The sequence below is a fragment of the Hippoglossus hippoglossus genome, chromosome 21, assembly GCF_009819705.1.
Source record: "Hippoglossus hippoglossus isolate fHipHip1 chromosome 21, fHipHip1.pri, whole genome shotgun sequence".
NCBI lineage: Eukaryota > Metazoa > Chordata > Actinopteri > Pleuronectiformes > Pleuronectidae > Hippoglossus > Hippoglossus hippoglossus.
This window is the reverse complement of record NC_047171.1, coordinates 7398427-7414072: the sequence shown is the minus strand read 5'-3', so window position 1 is coordinate 7414072 and position 15646 is coordinate 7398427. Positions and strand designations below refer to the sequence as shown.

Below are 15646 nucleotides of genomic sequence, written 5' to 3'. Positions count from 1 at the left end.
GCGTTGGGTGATGTGCATGAGGATACAGTGCCATTCTTTCTGCTATGTAGTTTCCTGCAGAACATTTCGGGGCAAAAGACTGAGTGGCCGCATCTCTGTTTGAAATTCAGAGTGAGAAAACATCAATACAGAGGCACAGCGGTGCCGTCATGCAGCTCTCGCATCAGTCGGCCCGATACTAACCTCAGCTTTCAATTCCCTGCTCTGCCTCGGCCCGTCCTGCTGTGAAACTGTGCATGTTGCACGCGGACTGGGTGGCACCCCGGAGCTTTTCATCTTCACTTTGAAACCAAGTCATTTGTGCATCAACCATGCAGGAGAAGTTGAGAGAGGAAAGGTAATAATCAAAAAAATAAGTGAGAAGCTTTCTTTTTTTTTTACTCGTCACTGAGAGGAAGTAAGAATAAAAGTAATCGTGGCATTTGGTATCATGAAGCTGTAATTACCTGTTCAGGCAGCTTTTTCATCACACGCTGACTGAACCGCAGGAAACAAAGAACTGCAAAGTGCAGCCAGTCCACATAGTGCTGCTTTGCTTTGTCTCGTTAATAAGGTTTGACTCTAAAAAACTAAAGTAAGGACAAAGCTTCCACTGTCAGTCCCTGAGTGGAGGCCATGTAAAGCAACGATGCCAGAGAGTAACAAGTGTTTCCTGTCAGCATCGTCTGCAGCTGATCATGTAGCCCAACAACTTGAATTAAATTAATTAATATAAAAAACAGTATTATATTTATTGTAGTTTTTTATAATCGGTTTTAGTTATTTGATCTTCACTTTAGGCTTTTTGTCAAAGCCAGTATTTCCTGTAAAGCTCTGGGTCGTCAAAAGAAATAAACAGCTTCTGCTAAAAAAGAAGGTTTTCTAACAATTCACACAGGAGAAAAGAAACAAAGTGGAAGTGAAACAAGCCTGTTTTCTTGTGATTTTCTCTCTCCTGGCAGAGACTGGATGACTCTGCACTACAATTTGTACACTCCACATTCTTTTACCCCAGCATCTCTCTCTCCTTCCTGCTCATACTGATTTCCAACCACTCTCCGACCTTTTGCAACCCACTCTTTCCTCCTTTCTCACCTTCCGCCATCTTTCTTATTGACAATCTGATCTTCAACATCAGCTTGCTTCTCTGACACTGCAAAAATGTCCATCTTCATAGGTCATGTGATGTACTATTGTATTAGAGTAATAAGTCAGCTTTTTTTTTATAAATCGCCCCAATCGGACTGAGTGATATTTCCTTTAAGCTGATAAAACAGGATTATAAATAAGTAAAATTAGCAGTTTTCTCCCTTATTTCGTTAAACCCGTTCGTTATCAGACTAAGTGACCTGTGATGGTGGATATTGCAGTCGGGGATTTGAATATGAATGAAAGTTTCTCTATTTCCCTTTTTGTATTGTTTGCTAATGCTTTGCCGTTGTTACAGATCATGTCAATGGACATTGCACTAGCCCCACCTCCCAGCCCTGCTCGGCGGGGAAGCCTCGCGTCCCAATGGGTCCCGAGGGGCCACGGCTTACTCGCAGAGGCCCCGGCCGACCGCCCTTCCGCAAGGCCCAGTCTGCTGCTTGCATGGAGATCTCTTTGCCTGTGTCCCACACTGAAGGTGTGTGCTTGTCTTCCCAACCCCCCCCCCCCCCCATCCCTAAACCTCTCTAACATGTTCTCCCTCCCAACAAGTGCATGCCTTCCTCTCACCCTGCGGTAAGTGGTTTAAGGCCTGATACATAGTTAACACAAGGCAAGCATATGCTAATGCAAGTTAGCAAAATTGAAAAACCATTTGAAACAGCATATTTTAACCATAATTTGAACCTTAAAATAAAAGTCTGAGGAGAATTTTAAAAAGAACCATACAAATACATCTTATTTTCTCCTTCTCTACATGACCCCTGAGGTGATAATGACAGATAAGCGGTTGTTCAAATGAATATCAATAAAAAAGCAGTTTACTTTCTCAAGAAACGTTGCCAGATATTCTCTCTCAGAATTCACAGCTAAAATACTTGACTATTACCATCTTAAAACTCAATTGTACCTCTTTAAGGCCCGTCCTGGTGCCAGTGACTGTGTCTCAATTCAGGGGCTGCATCCGTCACCTTCAGTGATACTAGGGGTCATAATCTGTGACTATTATTTTAGATGTCAGAGGCTGAAATGTTTGGGAGCCCCTGGTGTAAAAAGTTTCGAGTTTTGGGCCTTTTAGCAGTAAATAAGAGGGGCAGCGTTTGATAAATGGTCAATTTATTCAATTGGCAGTCACTAAAATCTGTAGAGGATGTGTTTGCACACTCAGATAAGTGGAAATCAGGCAAAAGGCGAATGTTGACAGTGAGAACATGATGATTATGGCTGCTCTACATTTACACTAACAGCAGCTGCTTCCACATTAAACAGTGTGGGAGCTACTTTCCTTCTTCAAACATATATTTCCTGCAGCTTGCATTAGCATCACCTTACAACATTGCAGCTCTTGCATGGTGACTCTTAATACGATTGCCTGTGTCGACTATGTCCCAGCCCTGAAGGTTGGTGCTATTTTAAGTGTATAAACTGATTTATTTTGACTTCTTCAATGCCTGTTTTTCTTTTTTAATCCTCTGCATCAGAATTTTGCATGTATTTAACTCTAAAAGCAGCACTGAGGTGTTAGAAATTAGTGTCGCGTTTTTTCCCCCCATCCAGTCATATAGTTTGATGAGGTAACATTTGAGCCTCGTTTCTGTCATATTCCTTTCTCGTCTCGTAAAGAGATTGTAGATGTTTTAGTTTTTAGAGTAACGGAGCTCACGTTAGGTTCGTGTAGTGTGGCCACACTGTCCGACTTTCTCATAACCCACAAAACTTTGAGCTGAGGGAGGCTTTTCATCACCTTTTATTTAGTGTCCTTGTGTGTGAGTATATACAGTTTCTTTGTATTGCAGTTGATCATGCTATTTTTTTCCCCCGACATTAAAATAGCTCTTTTCAGCATGCATACACATAAAAGAGGTGATTAAGTAGTTGAAGACGACCGTTGGAGCACGATTTGCACTCCGGCATTTTGACATTCTCATTGACAGATCTGACATTTCTCTTCTTTTGCCTCCATTGGAACTCGTTTTCCTCACACCCTGTCTTTGACTTGCACTGCCTGGAAATGGATTGGCCGAGTGGCCTCATATACCCATGATAAGTGTGGAGATTAGCGTGTGTGTGTGTGTTTTGAGTGTGTAAATATGTTCCTCTGTCTCTGTGTGTGATGCCTAAAGGTTTTTGTTATCGCTCCTGTATTCAGGGTTTATTCAACTTCACAAAATCACAAAAATCCTTGTATATTTCTATTATGACACACTAATCTGAATGTACTTTAACACTCTGAAGGTCTCTATAGCAGATCTTTCTTATTTTAGACATTTGATACATTATTAGTTTTGGGCTTTTTGTTATGCACATTTTTCAATGACAGTAAAAAAGCCAATAAATGAATGTGCTGTCAAGTAAAGACTTAAAATGACACTCCAGGCAGCGTCCTTTTAAGATTTTGACCTGAGAACCGACACAGAAAATGGCCTCTGTCGGGAATGTGCAAGAACATTTAATCACACAGTATGAAATCGTGCACTTAGGTGTCAGGCGTCAGACATTGCTGCAGGACATCTACTGACGTTTTAGCTAGAAATTTGTAGATTTCCTTTTGTTTTGACAGTGGATGGAAATAAAAGTGGGGACAGCAGACAATGGCCAGTGACTGACAGACACACAATGATTGGCCAAACATTTAAATGCTCTAATTTGAAATGTGCAACATTTGGGATAGTACTTCACAGGCAGGAGATTGAGTTTCATGTCATCTTGTGAACAAATGTACATGTATGTCAGTCAAAGTCTTGTGAATCTTCATATTTATCACAATCTACAAAACTGTGTTTAGGACCTGGTACACCACCAGTACTGCTTTTATATAATGCTCTTAAGGAGAGTCCACTTCTAAAGCTCTGGCTGGAGAGGTCACTCACACACGGTCCTGTCAGTATTTGCTTTTAGTCGAGGCTGTTTCAGTTTAACAAATCTAATTTTCTTCACATCTGTGTTGAGCTGCAGAATTATAAAGGTTTTTACTCTGGGCCTTTTTTGATTGTGCAAATCTAAAATGGTTCTAACAAACTGGTGTGGAATATTGATGCTAAAAATAATCCGGATAGGTGCAGTGTTGCTTGTTGAGTCACAGCTGACTCTTTTACACCAATTCTGCAATTAGACTCCCTCTGCCATCTTCATCTGCCTCATTATACCACATTGACCTGGAGCCAGGGGAGAAAAAAATGTTACATCAGCATAAGCTGAATGTTTTATTAAAGCCACTGCCTGGGCTGCAGCTGCAGTAGCAACCACACCAATGCAGACAATAGAAGACATTTATTTTCCAAAGTTTGAAGGCAATAGAACATATGAAAATATCCATAAAAACAGGTTGACAGACTTTTTTATTTAATAGGAAACCTTATACTAACCATAGGCTGTATTAACATAGTATTACGGGTTGCCTGCGTTTAGATATTCACTGAATCCATTGTCAGATATTCAACAATCTCTCTAATACTAAAGAACAATGTCTCTATAGGGGACAGCCACCTCACCTCTGTGTGCTACACTCTGTCCTCCTGCTCAAATGTGCCGAGGAAGCTTCGAGAGAGTGGCTCCGGCTTTAATCGATTTACAGTGGTCACCATTATCAAGAATGTCACATGGTACGACATGAGGGTAAATTGTCTTGCCTTCTAAGTCCATGATATGGTATTGGACCCAATTAAATTGTCCCTTATATCAAAGCTATCTTTGACTTTCCCAACCTTTTATGTCAAATGTCTTGATTCACAAACAGCGTGCAAGGAAATAATTTGAAAAATCAAGAATAGCCACTATCTGCACTAGCTTTAATGTGCTTTTATTCATTCATTTCATTTCTCCGCAGACGAATGCATATTCACTGACTGTCGCCCTACCTCGGGCGCTGTTGTTTATCAGTTGCACTGGGTTACCACAGTGAAGAGCCAGCAGGATCACTGGAATAATTAAAGGTCAACAAGCAGTGCGAGAGGTGAGGCCGATGTTAATGAGGCCTGCATTCCAGGAGAGGAGACAGAGGAGGGAAATGGCAAGGGAAGCCAAACTGAATATACAGTATCCACGTCACTACCTCCTCTATTGGTTAGGAAGCACAGCGATTAAATATTGACGATGTAATGGTATGATAACATTAGATTCGCCCGTGGACATGGTAATAAAGTGGTAGTTGAAGAACAGGAACATCTGTAAGATAGTGTTTGTGTTGTTATTAAGTAAAGAGAGGTGAGTGTAGCCTTTGATTTACATATAACTCACAAACAATGTAATAGGTAATAGTATCTCATAATAAACACATTTCACAGGTAAACGAAGGAGAACTCAAATATGTTTTACTGTGCTCTGCAATGCTAAGGTGACTCAGTAACTACCTGGCCAGATGCTGAAGAGGCTTTCAAAGGATGTTCTGTTCTGCACCTCCGCACACCCACGTCCGAAACAAAAAAAACCTGAAACCACACACCTGATATTGTGATATAAGAAGTCCCTGTTGAATCGCTGCATTTAACAACTTAAGCATCTTGTTTTTTTAGGTCAACATTTTATCAGTTCCCACTTAAATGCACAATTAACACGAAATGTGTCACAATTCTCTATTCACAGTCATTGGTGGTGCATAGATATGACCAGGTGTTCAGTAGCAGTCTCCATGTGTCCGTCCCTGTCTCTCCAAAGTATGTGGATGTATGTGCATGTACCACAGCATAAATCTGGCACATTGTCCGTCTCTTCCTATCACCCTCTGACACTGCCTCACCTGGCTCTATAGCTCCCCGTGAAGCAGCCCCCATCCCAGGGGGCCCTGTGTCCTGCCAGTGTACCACTCTGCCTGACTTTCATTAGCCAGCCCCCCCACAGGCTCTGTCACACAGCGTAAACACACCCCAGTGACACACACGGCAAAAACCCAGCCGCTGCTACCGAGACTCACAGCAGAAGGCTATTTCGTCTCGGTGTCTGCCAGCAGCATGTGCAGCAGGGTTGTCACGATACCAGAATTTATCACTTAAACCATCTGAATGTATTGATGTTGATCTGATACTGTGGAAAAGGAGTAACACAAATCCAACAACCACAATTTGCACTCTTGACGTCTTTATCTGAGTTTTCATGTCCCTTTTGTGTTACATTGATTTTTCTTTTTCCCCGATTGTTGGATGCACTTTTTTTGTACTCGTAGCAGTTTCAGAAGGAGCAGCATCAAATTTTGGTTGTCGTGCTACAGCGCTGTACATTATCCCTGGTCCCCATGTGGGACTCACAGTGTTGAGTTGAGCAGACGGTGTTGAGATGGTGTTTAGAGAGACGATGGTTTTTTTTGAGTAAAGGTTGTGTGGCCACAAGAAACGTAGCCTCTTTTTCAGTCACTCTCTCTTTCTGTGTCTGTTAATATTTCAAGGAATCTCTCAGCTCACACTCAGCTGCATCTTTCTCTCTTCCCCTTTCTTTCATCCTCTGGTACTGCTGTCCATCATGTCTGGTTCTTGGCTGGGTGGCTATGTGTGCGCACCCATGTGTGTGTGTACGTGTGTGTGTGTGTGTGTGTGTATTGATTTCTCTGGGTCTGGGCGATTGTGGTTTGTCCGACGGGTTTCATGTTGTGGTGGGGGACGAATAGGTTATGCATCGAGGAGGGCGATGCTTCAGCAGTTACACGGAGTCTCTATGTACTCCCACGACGAGCACCACAGCTCCAGCGCCTACTGCTGGAATGAGAAAGGTAAGGGGGCCTCGGCCACAAACCCATCAACCGCTGTCCTGCTGACTACTACACGTTTGTCCGTCCCTCCCGTCAGTCAGTATGTCCTCCCCTCCGTCAGTAAGTATGTCCGTCCCGTGGCCCTGTTCTGTCTGAAACACGCCTGGAAGTGCTCTCGTCCTGAGGTGTAGGGGCGGCTGTGATGCCATCTTTATATAGCAGCAGTCAGTGTATAGTGTATATTTTGCAGTCGGCATACTTTTTTGGCACCCAGCAGTTGTTGTTACATAAACTCTGCTTGCCGGGGAAGGCAGTACTCCACATTGCCTGGCTTTGAATTATTCAGAAATGCAGCAATACAGAAATACTTCTATGATGGGGTCTTAAAGTACACAATGGTGGACGTGAATGGGCTGCACTAAAATAGAGTTAAAGACGTTTTCTGGGTTTCGTGCAGTGTGTGTGTCCGTCTCTCAGTGTGTGTATCATCAGGCCGCTGAACAGTGAGTCGAACCAGCAGTTTCAATTAAAGACAACAGAAGTGTTTGTGTGTGCACAGGCGTGTGATGTGAAAATAAGGTCTCCGTCTTGTCGTCCCCTCGTAATGTTTGATCACGTTTCTTCTCCGTGTGTCACCTCTCGTTGGCATTTTCCTGTTTGTTCCAGTGTTTTACATGACACACGGAGTATTTGTCTTTTGCACTCCTTATCACCCTCTCTCCTCACACACAGAATACCATTTTCTAATTAACTTCTCGTCCCCTCATATCACCTCTCCGTCTTCTTCGTCCATCTCCTTGTTGCCATAAATCTCTATTTTCTCTTTCTTCTGTCCTCTCTTTCCATTCCTTCTCTTGTCACCCCCTTCATGTCTCTCTTCTCTCGCATCGTTTCCGCCTGTGGTCCGTGTTTGGCAGCTGCTGCAGAGAGTCGTGAAAACTCCTTCAGCCGCTCGCGCAGCTCCAGCGTGTCCAGCATCGACCGGGACACCAAAGAGGCAATCACCACGCTGCAGTTTGGAGAGTCCTACGGGCGCAAGAGTGATGCCCTGCCTACCCCGTGTTTGTGGGTGGGCACCAGCTTGGGCGTGGTCGTGCTCATCCCGATGTCCATTCCCACTGACCAGGAGGAGAGGATGGAGGAGGCGGTCACCATTGGCCCCTGTGGTAAGTACCAGGGTTTCATCAGAGGTGTCATGTGCCTTACTCAGGTTCTAAGTAAATGTAGTTGTTTGTGCAGTTTTCTTGTGTGCACTGGTGTTTTATTTCTCAGTATTAGATCTCAAATTTAAACTACATGTAAGACAAAGTGACTTATGTTTTGGACCTTACTTGATAGATTGATTTTGGCCAATTAGGAGCAGTGCAACAAAATAATCAATAATATCATCTAATAAACTTGATATGGTGAATGCTTAAATAATAACAATACCTGAAATACATATCCAGCAGATATGGAGCAACATTAGTGTTCATTAAGAGTCATGTTTCTAAAGTTTAAGTAGAATTTCAGACCAGAAAACTGAAATGATGAGCTGAAAGATGCTAAAGTGCTGTGATGAACTAAGGGAAACTGCAGAGATGGGTGATAATTCTCTGTAGATGTGTCACTTGTAATGTGAGAGTTCGATGTGCAGTGGTTGGATGACTCTAGATGGGAATAAACAGCTTCACAACACCCCCGGCTTCCTGGTTAAACTGATCACGTGTCTGAACTAACCAATCAGAAGCTAAAAGGGCATAGACTGAGGTAAAGGTATGTGAGAAACACTGAGGCAGATCCAACAAATAATTTTAACTGTTTTAAAGATGCTGATGTAAATAATCAAATGTATGATTTTTTTATTGAATGAACTCGTGCATTGACTTCTCTTCTAAACCTTACACTGCCATACTGATCCATGGTGGTAAAATATTAGTCAGAGTTAACTGTTAGGTCAGTAAAAAGGCATCTTGGATTTGATTGATTTACATCTCTAGTGTTTAGTGTTACTTCAACATGTTCACATTGCAGTAATAAGCCTTTTGTATTCTCCTTGTTTCCCTCATGACTGTGATGTGGACAAGTTCTTCAGAAATAATAAAATGGTGTACAAAAAAAACACAAGACTCTGATCTGAAGTAAAACACCAGCTCCCATTTCAACACCACTTGTATGTTTGACACAAGACATCCACTCAGACAAATGAGACATCTCAGAGTTGATGCAAAACAAGGCTTTTAGAATAAGAGCAGGCAATTTCCTCAGGAATTAAATGGGCTGCTTCGCTGTGCGAGCAGCACTCAAAGGCTCAACTCTCCCTGGGTCCTGCTCATACTAGAAAGCGTCTAAAACGGCATTAGTCTCAATTAGAGGGGGAGTTTGTTGTCATGGAGAAACTCTTGACGGGCATTTGTCATGCATGGTCTCACATTGACTAAATTCTGCGCTCAGAGCAAGGATGGATTTTACAGCTCTGGCGTGTTCGCACTCTGACTAAACAAAACTGAGCCAGTGAATTAACCCATCACCAGTCCAGGAGCCCCGCTGCGTGAGGAGAAAGGTCTCTCGTCTCAGGGTATAAACATCAATTGAACCAAAAATCCAGGCCCTTTGAAGCAGCAGCTGTTCTCTGGAGACCAAACGTACAAGAAGCGAGCTTTTTACTGGAAGGTCACAGATCCTGTTCCAAGGAAAAACTGGCGAACAGAGAAGCGAGGATCGTTGAGCTCTGTCTGTGCTGCTGGGGATTTCCTCTGGAGAGAGTGAATCGTCTCCAACGCAACAAATGATGTGTTTGAGAATAATATCGGCACACTCTAGTGTTATGTGAAAGTAATGGATTACTATGGAGACAAGAGTAGAAAACAAGTACTGTTTTAGATGTGAATTTTTGTGTTTAACTTGCATCATTCATGCATACTGACGTTACCAATCTCATTCTAATAATAATAATAATAACTTTTTATATGTAGCACTTTTCAACAGCCATTACAACGAACACAAATAAAAGCAAGAAAACAAAACAGGACACGAAGCAAATTAATACAATGTCATTTAAAAAGACAGCAAATTTTATAATACAAAATCTAAGACAGCAGGTAAAATAATACAACATTTAAAAGTAACGGCAAAAGAAAATGATAAAATAAACATAAGTAAAGGCAAGAAAATAACATTCAAGTCAAATCCATTCTGTAAAAGTGACCAGAGGGTTGGAATAGTCAAGTTTATAATAAATACCAATTATTCTCAGCATTATGTGTATTATGCTCTGCTTTTCAGACACTAGGTTGCTATGGAGATAAGTGACTTCCTTTCATTTGCATCCTGCACTTTTTTGTGATAGTTGTCTGCTGTGGCTTCAGACATTTTAGGTCTCATGCAAACCCATGTTCTCCTCTCTTGTCTCATCCCAAACACTTGCAGGAACGGTCCTGATGCTGAAGGGCTCAGTGCTGCGCTTTGGCTTCTTGGACTGCATGGGGGCGGTCATTCAGAGCCCTTACGAGGCTTGGCGGGACCCCAACGCCTCCGAGGACCCCGATCGACCGCGGAGGCGCAAGCTGGTCAACTTTTCACCGTCGTCGTCCCAGGACACCTGCGGGGACGGACATCTGGCCGTGGTGTGCTCCGAGAAGCAGGCCAAAGTGATCCTGATGCCCTCGCAGTCTTGCCTCTTTGTCCACAACATCACAGAGTCGTCGTTTGTGCTGCGCGCTGACGTGGTGTCCGCGTGTAACAGCGTGTGCCTCGCCTGCTTTTGTGCCAACGGTCACGTCATGACACTCAGGTACATAGACAGCTGCAACATTGTGAAAATACTGAAGGGGTCTGAATACAGGAATGCACTGAATTAGTGGCACTATTTTTTGCACATTATCAAATTGTGTTGAATCCTGATATTTGATTAACTTAGATTTGATAATCATAACTATTACATTTCTGTAATCGTGCTGTCTACATTTAGCTGTGCATGTGGTTTATTGTGCAGAGTAGAGTTTTTATTATACAGATGTTCCTGCATGTTATCTAACTCGTCTCTTTCTTCTTGCCTAGTCTGCCCAGTCTAAGACCGCTGATGGATGTCAATTACCTGCCTCTGACAGACATGCGCATCGCAAGAACCTTTTGCTTCACCAACGGGGGGCAGGCTCTCTATCTCAGCTCCCCGACAGAGATCCAGAGAATTACATACAGCCAGGAGATGTGTGACAACCTGCAGGTCAGCACCGCAGTTGGTGTGTGTGTGTGTGTGTGTGCTGTTTCTATGACATGCAACATCTCAGATTTTAGTGTTATTAAAGACATTATGTACAGATAAAGACCTCACTAATTTGGCATCTGTGTGTGGGCATCCACTTTGACAATTTTCAGAAGAGTTCAGAAAAGTGTTTGTGCAGTAATTAAGCAGACGCCTTTGTCCCCACTGTTTATAAAGCCCAGAGCTGACAGCAGCTATTGAAGAGAAATGTCACACTTGTCATATGTGGTCTGAAGTACCGTGTGTGTGTGTGTGTGTGTGTGTGTGTGTGTGTGTGTGTGTGTGTGTGTGTGTGTGTGTGTGTAAACCCGGTCATATTCCTAGAGGTGTTTATTCTCAACAACCATCACTGCACTCTCACTAATGATAACATATGTCAGTGGAGCTGTGAAAATGATACTGTGCTGCCATACTGCCACCTACAGGCAGTATGGCAGTGGTTGGTTACTCACATTATGGTCTAGTTCTCACTGTCAATGTACGGTAAGAACAACATTTTATACTGTTATGTATATATGTGCACTTTGACCTCACCATACCTCATTGACCAGTGTGATCAACAAATGTTGGCGCTATGTCCCTGGTGCACAACTGGAAATGATTGTTTGATTAAAAACTGTATCAATTGCTGAGAATTCTTAGATTTTGTTCATGTTCATTGTTTGCAGGAAATGCTCGGAGAGCTGTTTACACCAATAGAAACGCCAGAGGCCCAGAACAGAGGCTTTCTGAAGGGCTTCTTTGGAGGAAACGCCAACACCGTCGACAGAGAGGAGCTCTGTGCGTTTATTTCTTGTTTTTCATTGTATCAATGTAAAGTGCTTCATTTCCGTGTGTGCTAATTCACCCAAAAGATGACATAAGTGATAATCATATAAGAATCATAAGTTCTCACATTTTTACGGGTTAACTGTGCAATTAGCTGAGGGTTATGTGAATGTGCTTTACATTTCACCATCGCTTTTCTCTCTTTATTTTGTACCTGATGTTGTTGACAGTCGGTGAGGCATCAGCTGGGAAGGCGTCCCGCAGTCTGGCGCAGCACATCCCTGGCCAGGGGGGGATGGAGGGCATGAAGGTGGCAGCGGGGGGAGTCGTGGGGGATCTGGCTCGGGCCCGTATAGCTCTGGATGAAAGAGGCCAGAGACTGGGGGAGCTGGAGGATCGAACCGCTCTCATGATGACCAGTGCAGAAAGCTTCTCCAAACACGCTCATGAGGTGAACACAAGAATTGTTATGATAGTAATTCATAGACAAAATATTTATTATTAAAAAAAAATGTAAGATCATCTAATTTGATCTTAATCATGGTCCAAATATGTGTTTATTAATACTGAAGTAAAATTAAGATTAGGATAAAAGTTTTAGGATAATTTTCTCAATTACTTTAAGCTCATTCTCAAGGATTTGTTTAGTATTCATCCCCAAGACCTTCTCCCTTTTGTCTTTTCACAGCTGATGCTTAAGTGCAAGGACAAGAAGTGGTACCAGTTGTAATAGCAGCAGGACAGAGGGCGGAGGCTGCCCTGAGACTGCTGAGAGCTTTATGCCAGGACAGGGACTTTCCCTCTGCAGATGGGGGCAATTAAAAGAGAGACTCAAGAGTGACTTTGTCTTTACGGCTTGTGGACTGGCTATGTTTGCGGCACTGTCACCTTGTTGAATGACCGGGACGGGCTAGTTCCTGAGTTCCTTGTCTAGACACGCTGTGATGAGGATAGAAAGACGGTGGCGACATTTAAAGGACTGAAGAAACTGGAAGTGTGAATATCCGGCAAAGTGTGTGTGTGTGTGTGTGTGTGTGTGTGTGTGTGTGTGTGTGTGTGTGTGTGTGTGTGTGTGTGTGTGTGTGTGTGTGTGTGTGAGAGTGTGTGTGTGTGTGTGTGTATGGTTGGATTTTCTGGACCTCACTGTGTAGATACTCAAAAGTTACGAAACCAACAACAAATGCATGAAACAAAAATGGATGACTATTAAAAATATCCAACTGCCATATTAAAAAGCAGCATGCTACTTTAACAGGAGATACAAAAAAAAGTTTTATTTAATAATATAAGCCAACAACAGAAACTATAAAAAACTTTATATTTTTGGAAATACTGACAAAAAAAAGATATATATATAAAAAGGGAAATGTATACCTGCATTGCTATTAAGCCAAAAGTTGTGTTCCTTTCCCTTTAATTATTTTTCTTCTTTGGTTCATTTTAATTTTATGTTCTCAGTTTCAGCAAATATTACTTGACACAATATAAATGCACATACTTAGCTTTCTCTACACACACTTAGCATAGCGCTACAACTTTGGTATAACCAATTACTCCGGGCTGCACAGTGCAAACACAAATCAGTAGTATTTACACTTAACTCCGCACAGTCCGATCACACACATTTAATTTCACTTTACGGCTGCTGCTACATAATAAAAGCATTCAATGATAATGACGAATATCTCGCTCCCCAACTATAATTGTATGAAAACAGCAGAGAGCAGATTGATATGAGACGTACGCGACGGCTGAGAGACAGTTAAACGTGTATTCTGGACACAGTGTGTTTATATCTATACGAACATATGTACTATTCACGTGCCATAAAAAAAACAAGATGGGTGAATCTACTTACTGTAAACAAACAAAGAGCTAAAGACTAGTGAGTATTCATCATGTGTTTCCTGTTGATCAGAGCAGATGAGAGAAAGTTCTTGGCCATAAGGGCATTTATCAGAGTCCTTTTTCTTTTGGAAAAAAAAATTCTAAATATATATATATATATATGAGGGTGTTTTTTTATTATTTCTTGGGTTGTCAATCGTTCGCCATTTGAGTCATTAGCTGCCTTTGTCGGGTGTACAAGTTTAGTGAGCCATTAGGTTGTGTGTGTGTGTGTGAGTGTGTGTGTAACAGTGAGCAAGAGCACCAACAAGTGTTCAAGCAGACTCTTTCTCTGCCAAAGCAATCAAAAATGAATGACACCCTCCTGTCTATCTCTCCCTTGGTCCTTAAAGTCGTGGCGTGTGCGTTTTCAGGCGTTGAACCGGAGTGGTCCTCGGGGAACCCAGAGAGGAGACCTGGAATCACGTCGGTTTAAACACTCGTGAGTTTCAGGAGAAGTTAGAGTATTATTTTATTTTTTTCCAGTGCTGTTCAGATGTTGAGTCAGTGAAGAAACTATGTACATGTGTAAAACATTTGCAACAATTTCAACTGAGGGCAAACATGTTTGATTTTTAATTTCCGTTCAATATTGTTCTTGATGACTATATCCTCTTGTCACAGTCTTATATTTGATGGTGAAAGGCCTCTCAACCGGAGGCTCTTGTATGTGAAAAACAACAAATGTTCCATGATACATTGTTGTGTATCATATTGTGATTGTGTTGTACATGTCAATGGGTAGCCACATGACATGTTAAAACAGCATTAACTGAAGGGGATATTTTGTACTACATGTATTCGTCTGTATTTTGAATCGATCTGAAAAGCTGAACGGGGATTACTGATATCTTATCTCTCACACTTCAGGCCTTTATGCGCACAAGCATTAACCCGTGTGGCGCATTGTGTCTTGATCCTGTTGACATCACTCCCACGTAAAATACGCGCAGCGACACCTATACTCAGAAGAATAACAGACCTGGATTGAATCCGCTTCATCATTTCAGTCTACTTCCTGTCAGCTGAGGCGTCATTAAAAGGCCTTCAAACCCATTTGTTTTCGCCTGAAATCCAGAAGCAGCGCCTCGGGGATTTCAGTCATTATACATGACTTGATTGAATGAGATGTCTTAAACATGACAACAGAAATGATACATTTCTCTTCTATCACTGTACCGTCAATGAGATTTGTGTTCAGTGCAGTTCTGTCAATGGCGGAGAAAACACATAAAAACAAAAATCACAAAAAACCAAAAGAAAATTGATTTAAAAAAAAAAAAATCGGACTTCTACTGACAGGGTGTTTTGTTAGTATGTTTTTTGTTTTTTATATTAATTGTACAGTTCAATCTTGGGTGAAAGGTGAAACAAAAAAAAAGAAGAAGACACTCTTGAGATATTTTTCTCTGTATATGTTGTACCTGTTACTGCTGGTACTGTATCTGGTATTCTGGCTCTGTCTAAATCACTGGGACTCTGTAGTTCTTCACACTGTCGTATCCTGAAAAAGGCATTTCTCTGGTTTTCTCAATGATGGCAGCAAAGTTTGTCTTATTTAAATGGATTCTACCACTTTTTGTTCTTATTGATATTATACTAGTGTATTAGAAAATTACTTGGCAAAAAAAAAAAAGAACTGAAAATATGTTGATGCAAAAGCTGAAATAAACATTGATTGATGTACACAGCTGAGAGCTTCACTGGTCACTATGAATAGAAATGTGTGTGAAAAGTTGTATTAGTTTTATATTAATTGTATTCATTTATACTGCTATATACAGTATCGTATGTGTTTTATGTCCTTTTAGTCATCTGCCTAGTCTGTTAATCACTTTGTAACATTGTAAAGAAAAATGCAACATCACTTATTACTATTATTAATACTATTATCATTAGTAGAAGTAGTATAACAACAATGTATATAATAATATTGTTGTTAT

The 15646-nt window shown here is 41.6% G+C and overlaps 1 protein-coding gene across 8 annotated transcripts in view; it reads left to right on the top strand.

Annotated features, from left to right (window-relative positions):
• Nucleotides 1-15391, top strand: part of stxbp5l (syntaxin binding protein 5-like) — a 123593-nt gene extending 108202 nt beyond the window's left edge. For 5 of the 8 annotated variants that reach the window (XM_034575064.1, XM_034575066.1, XM_034575063.1 and 2 more), the window contains 8 exons: nucleotides 1427-1606; nucleotides 6725-6826; nucleotides 7726-7971; nucleotides 10214-10577; nucleotides 10844-11009; nucleotides 11717-11828; nucleotides 12047-12267; nucleotides 12505-15391. In XM_034575064.1, coding sequence (XP_034430955.1) covers nucleotides 1427-1606; nucleotides 6725-6826; nucleotides 7726-7971; nucleotides 10214-10577; nucleotides 10844-11009; nucleotides 11717-11828; nucleotides 12047-12267; nucleotides 12505-12546 — 1433 coding nt within the window. In that variant the 3' untranslated portion in view covers nucleotides 12547-15391. The remainder of the gene's footprint in view (nucleotides 1-1426; nucleotides 1607-6724; nucleotides 6827-7725; nucleotides 7972-10213; nucleotides 10578-10843; nucleotides 11010-11716; nucleotides 11829-12046; nucleotides 12268-12504) is intronic. The other 3 variants (XM_034575069.1, XM_034575068.1, XM_034575065.1) reach the window with 2 other exon arrangements.
• The last annotated feature ends 255 nt before the right edge of the window (nucleotides 15392-15646 follow it).